This window comes from Rhagoletis pomonella, unplaced genomic scaffold (genome assembly GCF_013731165.1).
Source record: "Rhagoletis pomonella isolate Grant_MI unplaced genomic scaffold, Rhpom_1.0 Rhpom_scaffold_00003, whole genome shotgun sequence".
NCBI lineage: Eukaryota > Metazoa > Arthropoda > Insecta > Diptera > Tephritidae > Rhagoletis > Rhagoletis pomonella.
This window is the reverse complement of record NW_023458557.1, coordinates 90,524,718-90,533,080: the sequence shown is the minus strand read 5'-3', so window position 1 is coordinate 90,533,080 and position 8,363 is coordinate 90,524,718. Positions and strand designations below refer to the sequence as shown.

Genomic DNA, 8,363 nt, shown 5'->3' with positions numbered 1-8,363 from the left:
ATGAACTCAGTGGAGAAAAAACTCCGGACTAAATCCTGTAACTTCTGACTAGGAACAGTTGTTCAGTTACTCTCTCAAAAGTGTTCCCACTTACAAGTTTTATGTCAATAGGAGCGACTTCCTGTAAGTTCTGACTAAATCCTGTAAACCGGACTGCTATTGGAACAGACTAAAAAACAAAAAGCGGTGTAAGCAAAGAACCTTATATTTGTAAAAATATGGAAGTAAACAACGAAATATTTGAATATGTATGGATTTTAATAATTAGTTAGTGATATTTCAGCCAAATCAGTGTTGTACCAATGACATGTAAACAAACCGTCTGACGTTTTTACAGGAAATAGTGATTTTTGCGTTCCCGTGCACTTCTGCATCTGTTCTCCTTTTACTCTCACTTGTAGTTTGACAGTTCCACAGGTTTTAGTCCAAAGTTCAAAGGAACAGACTAATAACTTCGAAAAAAATTCGATTCAGACATTTAGTCTGTTCCTTTGAACTTCGGACTGAAACCTGTGGAACTGTCAAACTACAATTTTACTCTCTCAACTGAGAGTAAAAGGAGAACAGATGCCGAAGTGCACGAGAACGCAAAAGGCACTATTTCATGTAAAAATGTCAGACGGTTTGTTTACATGTCATTGGTACTACACTTATTTGGCTGAAATATCACTAAATAATTATTAAAATCTATACATATTCAAATATTTCGCTGTTTACTTCCATTTTTTAACAAATATAAGGTTCTTTGCTTTCACCGCTTTCTGTTTTTGTTTGCACATGTAAATCAGCTGATCGTTTGACACGTTTCATGAACTTACAGGAAAAAAAAACTCCGGACTAAATCCTGTAACTTCTGACTAGGAACACTTGCTCAGTTACTCTCTCAAATGTGTTCCCACTTACAGGTTTTATGTCAATAGGAACGACTTCCTGTAAGTTCTGACTAAATCCTGTAAACCGGACTGCTATTGGAACAACTGCTATTCCAACAAAAATAGAAAACAAAATTTTATAAATTTTTTTATTTACAGGGGAAAAATATCCGTACCATTTTAATTGCCTCTTCCTTTCAGAAACCAGACCATAACACTTGCATTCTTTTTCATAACTCACTGCCATCTTTTAAGGTTCAACAAGTTTTTTTAATGGAGACGCAACTATACTAGTAAAGTCGTGAGAGACGGTAAAAAATCGTATTTGACTTTTTCGCCACTTATGTCCGGCGATCGCCGATATTACCGATAATTTCAAATAAATTCGGCATAAATTCCTTCTAGACATTGGTTCGTATGCATAAACCCTTTCTTTCTTCTTAAACTTTCATACCATTCACCAAAATTTATTTGAACAAATTGAGTGAAAGATCTTAAGTTTTAAGAAAAAGCATTTGCTTAACTTTTATGCATACGGATAATTATTCAAACAAATTCTAAAGCAAAATCAAAAATCAAAAATACAAACCAAATTAATTTGGTTTATTTGCAGGGAAAAAACAACTTTACCTTTACTCTTACTTACAGAATCCAGAAAATAATTATCGCATTCTTATGCACAAAATAGGCATCGAGTAAGAATCTTATTTGTACCAATTAGTATTTGCGCAAATATTTGTGTGGTGTATTTTGCGCATTACTCCTATGAGTATAACTCCATAACAAGCTTTTCAGGCGTTCAGCGCTTTTAAGGCTTTCAGCAATAGCTGGATTGTGTAGCTGAAAGCCTCTAAAGCTTGTTGTGGAGTTGTACTCTAACCCACCACCAGCTTCAAGATTCAAGTTTTGTTATTCGAGAAGCCACTGTGCTTGTAAAGTCGTGATAGACGGTAAAAAAAACCGTATTGGACTTTTTCGCTGGAAAAAATATTCACCCAAAATATTTAGATACAGTTTTTTGCATAATAATTAGACTAAATTTTAAAGACATTTAATTTACTTCATTCGATATGAAATTAATTTCATAAAACCATGAATAATGAAGCCATGCCTAAAACAATCAACAATTTTCCCCATGTACCAGTTTCATTCATAATTTTCGTTCGTTGCAGCTGGCAATGCTGTCGTGCGCTCATCGCTCTCCCAATTGGAAATCAAATCTCAACGAATACACACAACGAAATTTACGTTTGCTTTATGCAGTCTGCCATCTTTGATTTTCACAGTCTGCGGACGAACGTGTCGATTTTTTAAGTGTAGAAATGTTTGATAGGCACAGATTTTCAGCAATTTGAATAACTGAATTTTAAAAGTGTAGAGTATTTGCCGAAACATGCACTTATGAAAAATTGTATATCGTTTTTTGCAGTGCGATAGTTGTTTACATGAGTTCTTTTCTGCTGCCGTGGTAATCAATTTCCAATTGAATACAACCTGCTGGTAAAGGAAAGAAAATAAAAAGCTGGTTAAATGAGATGAATTGCGAATATATAAACTGAGATTTGATTGACCAAGTCCCTGAAATATAGCGAAATTTAAGGAAGTAACTTTGGTCCTTTGTTGGTTTCTTAGCAAAAATGGATATGAGTAAGTGCACCTACATACATATGTATGTACTTGTAGTTGGATGCTGGCAATTGTGTCGCACGCAGATGTAAGTGAAGCCATAAGGATTTCTTTAAATATGGAATTATAAAAAAAGGTTCACGTGCCCTTGTCGGCTTTGCATTTACATATTTGTTGTACCAATTTTTTCATCTTTCACCAGAGTTGCCAACATTACACGGCTACAACTTGTTTTGTTTACATCTTTGTTTGCGCTAAATATACGTTTTTCCAGTTGCAACAAAGGCAGCACCCGATTCGCCTCCCAACTCGTCAAGCCCCAGCACATCTACAGCTCAACCATCTGCTACTGCTACTGGCACTAAATCAGCGATGCTGGTGCATCTGACCACCGATGGTGTTCCCAAATTGCACTGTCCTATTTGCGACAAGGCGCTAGTATCCCTCAGTGGTTATGTAAAGCATGTAAAGAAACATGAGCCACCAGGTGGCTTCATCTGCCGTTATTGCGATGGACGTTTCTGCTCCGATGATGAATTGAAAAAGCATCGCGCTGAAGTACATACAACGATTATATGCCGTCTCTGTACTGAAGTGACATTTACCAACGAAAATGACTATCGCGAACATATACGCATTTTGCACGATGGCATCGACAGAGAAATGTTCAAGTGTGACAAATGTGGTGCAGTATATAAAACGCTGTATCCATTCAAACGCCACATGGAGACAGAATGTGGTACAATCAAACCGTACAAGTGTGAACAATGTTCGATGAGTTTTGTAACCAAATACAATCTCAAGCAACACAAGGTGTTACATACGGGTGAGCGTAAATATTGCTGTAGCTATTGTGGCAAGAACTTTTTACAAAAAGGACGACTTGTCGAACACGAGCGTTCGCACACTGGCGAAAAACCACATAAATGTGATGTAAGAAAGCAGTTTAAGTTGCGAAGCAAAGTTTTTAATAACCCCCTTTTTTCTAGGTCTGTGGCAAATGTTTTGCACATCGCGAGAGCATTGTTACGCATTCCTCGATACATACGGGCATTCGTTTAGTGGAGTGTAAATGTTGCCTTACACGTTTCTCATGTCATTCGAATTTAATCAAACATCGACGTACACGCCCCGACACATGCGGATTACCGGAATTCGATCCTCCTAAGCAACGTTTGCGGACACATTGCCTAAGAAGTAGGTGCATTAAAAGTTGCATAGTTTGGGCTACGTCTCGAATGCATTATTTGAGATTTAACCAAAAATGTGATTAATAATTCAAATCTCTTTGCAGTACCGCCAACTCTTAATCCTACCTCGGAAATAAAAGTAAGCAATTCTAACCGTGTAATCAAACCGGACCATAAGGCGCAATTGCGCAAACGGCCTAAAAAAGAGCTTAAAAAAGTTCAACGGACAAAATCAACAGCACGTAAAAGTACTGCTACAGGGCCCGGAGCTATAACAGAAGAAAGAGTTACAAATTTAATAGATGGTTTGGGCGGTGTTACAAAGTTAGAAAAGGAATCGAGCAAATATGCTTCGGACTCTGACGAAGATTATCCAGGCTTCGATCCAGCCGATAGTGACAGCGAGTATGAGTATAAAGCTGATGTAAAGTCATCACTTACGAAAGAGGCGAGCATAAAAGAAGAGAATGGCATACAAATAGTCAACGAAATAGACGACGAGCACTCATTTGAAGACGACGAACTTGAATTCATTGATTCTCGACGATTTGTTGATGGCGAACTCGGCATAAAATCAGAGAACGACGATAAGGTTAAACTACTCGATTGTTTATTGAATGACGATGTTGTAAAGAATGGTTCAACGCGTAGAATAACGAAAACGGAGCCAGCTAGTCTACAAGAGACTGAACTGGTTTTTGTCAAAAATGAGAACGATGTCAATTATGCAGAGGAGGAGGATATTTTAAATATTGATCATGTGAGTTTTGTAAAAAAAAATTATTGTACATTTGAAATAATATTTTAAATGTAATACATACATATGTATGTATAATTTACAGCCTGACAATTCAATGATACCGCCATGTAAAATCACGCTCATAGACGTTTGTCAACGCTATCCAGCTCTTAAAGGCGATTCAAGCGTGATAGTTGCACGAAATGCCGCATCCTTCCCCCGTCCGAAGAAACGATCTTCTGCTAAAGGCCGGAATATGCGTTTAGACGTCGACGATCGGGTGAAGGTACCAAAAGCGAAAATACGCCAGTCCATTGAAAATAATAAACCAACGAATTCCGAAACCGATGAAAATGCAGAACACGCGTTCACTGGTGGTGTTGGTGAGGAAAAAGGAGAGATGCCCTTTTTTGGTGATGATGGCCAGGAAAATCTACAAAATGGTGAGATTGGCGAAGAAAACTTAGAAAACGTTTATTTTAGTGATGAAGGTGATGCAAAAGAAGAAATTATGTCTCTTGGAGTTGATGATGCATATGTTGGTAATAGTAGTGTAAATGATGAAGAAGATATGCTGCAAGAAATCAATTCCCAATTGAGCCTCCATGAACACAAAGAGCAAGATATAAAGAAGCAAAAGCGTGGACGCAAACGACGCAAATTATCAAAAAATACTACTGTATCGAATTCTGCCGATGAAAATGGAGAAACCCAGGGCAAAATACGTAAATCAGGGCGCATGGCTAAATTGTCTCAGAAAGAATTAAAAGCGCGCTTAAAACAGACAAAGCGTGCAGAAAAGCCTTGGCAATGCCCTTACTGCATAAAAGTATATCACATACGCAAACCATTTGAAAATCATTTACGCGTCGATCATAAACGGCCGGAAGAAGAACTTAAGGAAATGTTTAAATCTGAAGAAGCAGTAATAGATGACGGAGAAGTTTTTAAGTGCCATATATGCCACAAAATATATTTGATGGAAAAGCGTTTGACTAACCATATAGAAATGCATGGTATAATTATATATATATATCTATATTTTCATTTTAGGATCATTAATTGATTTTACTGATTTTTGATAGGTCCTGATGGCAGCTTGACCTTTAAATGCCCCTGTTATTGTTCGCTATATTTCGCTACAAAAGAGGATGCAACAGCACATGCGCGCAAAGAGCATCGCGATTTGATTTATTGTAATATTTGCGAAAAATATATGACTGGACATGATTCGCTTAAAAATCACATGCGAAAACATGAGCAGGAGAAGGATAGCAAGTCTTTATCGAAACGAAATTTCGTGTGTGATAAATGTGGAAAGAAATTTTCTGGGCGCACGTCCCTAACTGATCACGTACGCTCTGATTGTGGACGCAAACCACTTTATGAGTGCAATATATGTGGCAAGAATTTAACAACCGCGGGTATATTAAAAACTCACCTGCTGCTGCATAAAGATGACACCCCCTATCAGTGCGATAAATGCGGCAAGACATTCAAAGTAAAAGCTCAATACAAGACGCATTTAAAAACGCGGCACACCGATTATAAGCCTTTCACGTGTCATGTGAGTACTTTGGATGTGAAATTCATCATTTATTTTTTAATGAATATCTCACTTTCTATCATTTAGTTATGCCCCAGAGCATATCCCTACCGCGAGTCGCTGCTCACTCATATGACCGTGCACACGGGCATCAAACGTTTCCTCTGCAATGGGTGCGGCAAGCGCTTCACTTGCGTCTCTAATTTGCAAGCACATCGAAAGGTGCATTCAGAAACGTGTGGTCAACTTCCATTAAACGCGAAGGCAACACAGTATATGGGCGTACAAAAGGGAAATCTATTATTGGGCGCAAAACCGGAAGCCGGTGTTGATTATAAGGAAACCAACACGCTGCTAGCAAAAGAAGTAATTGATCGCGATCGGCCAATTACACAGGAAATTAATTATCCCTCAGAACCATCAGCGCCTTTGGCAACTGTGCCACTGAACTACACTCAGTCTACAACACATTTGTTGCTGCCGCAAGTTGTATCACACTACACATGAGATGTCATCAACGGCAACAGCATGTCCTTGATAGAGTAAAATAGTGTATTAAATTAACTAAAAACAAAATGTCTACTATCGATTACTCAGTTTCTTTTAAAGAGCAGTTCATTTATTTGCATTAAGCATAAAATAAGACTTATCGATATATTTCTAAAAATTTAATAAGTCATGATTTCAGTTATAAACACCATTTAAAATCTAAATTTAAAAAAAGTGTATGTAGAAATACTCTTTTATATACAAATAAAGCATTGAAAGTAGTTTTAAATACAACTTTGAATGAATATATTGCATCACCGTGGGAAATTTGTTGCTGTTAACATTAGCAAACTACAAGGCCACTGCGATCTCGTGATGATTGAAGCTAGGCCAAGTAGCATTACCTTAGTACAACTTAAAATAACATACGGTTTAGGAGCAAACGAAATAAATGTGCGTAAATTTTTGTGAAATAATTGTATTTTAATAAATTGCTCGTTAAAATTTTTTTTTAATGCAATCAGGCAGTTTATGCAAGTTAACTCTTAGTAAATTCCAACCGCGTTCAATTTGAATTTAAAGTGACTTTGGTTAAAATTCACTAGGAAGAGCAGAACCTGCCTGAATATGATTAATTTCATTTCTTAAGCCTAACCTTACAAATTCCTTAGGTAATAAAATGTGTTTTTTTTTTTCTTTTAATTTAAACGCTATCAATTCAATCGAAAATATGGTTTTTGAAATTTCCCAATAGGCATACGACCACGTTGCCTCAAGCGCCTCACAGCTTCTCGCAAGTATTTAGGTTGCAACGCGCCCGTCTCTCCAGCAGCTTCCATTACATCGAGTGCTACACAACACCAAAATATGTATGTACATATGTATTTGAATCAAAACTTTCCTTATAATACATACCTTCTTCGACAATTTCACCTACAAACACTTTGGCTATACCCGACATAGCAATCACAACATTTTGTGATACCGAGCAACCGGTTATGGTTTGCATTAGCCGCTTCACGGCGGCTTTGGGAAAGGCCGAACGTCTATACATTTCGTAGCGGTCGAGTTGCTCTTCTGTGAAGTTCGAAACCAGTACTCTGGAATATTATCCTTTAGGTTAGTTTTTCAATACATATTCTAAATACTTCATACATACTGCATCTTCTCGCGCTCCTCCTCTTCCATTTCTTTTTTAGTCTTTTGTTTTTTGGATGGCAAATCGTCGCTCAAGTCCACACCCTCCATTTTCGAATCCTTGATGTCCAAGCCGAGCTCCTCACGCATGCGTGCCTTGCTAGCACCTTCATCGCCAGAATGATCACTGTTTGTATTAGCATCACCAACGCCTTCACCAGGACGATCACTTGCTTCATTAGCGTTCCTTGCCTTGTCGAATAGCTTTAAATCTACTTCATCATGCTCTGAAGGATTTTCTGAACTTGATGTTGTTGAAAGCAAAATTTCATCCATGGTTTCTAATTATTTTCTAATAAATAATTTAATTGGTTTATAAATAGCTTATCCAAGTTTATTGTTTTCTGTTTTGTTTAAGATCAGCTGTTTTCTATTTTTCTTCTGACCTCTTTCTCGCATACAGAGTTGCACATTTTAAACTTTTAGCCAGTTTTTCAGTGCTGGTTTAAACTCAAGGGTCATTCCTTACCTTTTTGGACTAAAATCTGAAAAGTGTCAAAATGGCAGAGCGTAAGCAAAATGCGCTCACTAAAAGAGAATAACAGGAAAAGTAGGAAAAGTAGAGTAACAGTAAAGGATCGCAAAAAACCAAATTTTTAGTCCAAAGAATGACAACAACAAAGCTAACGTCAAATAAGAATGGAAATGTATGTACAAAACACATTCACACAAGCACAAGCACAATAAACACTTACTATATCAAT

The 8,363-nt window shown here is 37.3% G+C and overlaps 2 protein-coding genes across 2 annotated transcripts; one reads left to right on the top strand and one right to left on the bottom strand.

Moving 5' to 3' along the window:
* The first annotated feature begins 1,967 nt into the window (after positions 1-1,967).
* Positions 1,968-6,688, top strand: LOC118735754. Its single transcript, XM_036465699.1, has 7 exons — positions 1,968-2,519; positions 2,773-3,431; positions 3,488-3,695; positions 3,793-4,448; positions 4,531-5,443; positions 5,513-5,994; positions 6,061-6,688. The coding sequence occupies exons 1-7, from the start codon at positions 2,510-2,512 to the stop codon at positions 6,478-6,480; spliced, it is 3,348 nt and encodes a 1,115-aa protein (XP_036321592.1). The 5' UTR covers positions 1,968-2,509; the 3' UTR covers positions 6,481-6,688.
* Positions 6,689-7,146: 458 nt separating this feature from the next.
* LOC118735756 (transcription initiation factor TFIID subunit 11) lies at positions 7,147-8,024 on the bottom strand. The gene is made up of 3 exons (XM_036465701.1): positions 7,622-8,024; positions 7,378-7,562; positions 7,147-7,312 (listed from the first exon to the last, which is right to left on the bottom strand). The coding sequence occupies exons 1-3, from the start codon at positions 7,933-7,935 to the stop codon at positions 7,176-7,178; spliced, it is 636 nt and encodes a 211-aa protein (XP_036321594.1). The 5' UTR covers positions 7,936-8,024; the 3' UTR covers positions 7,147-7,175.
* Positions 8,025-8,363: the final 339 nt, after the last annotated feature.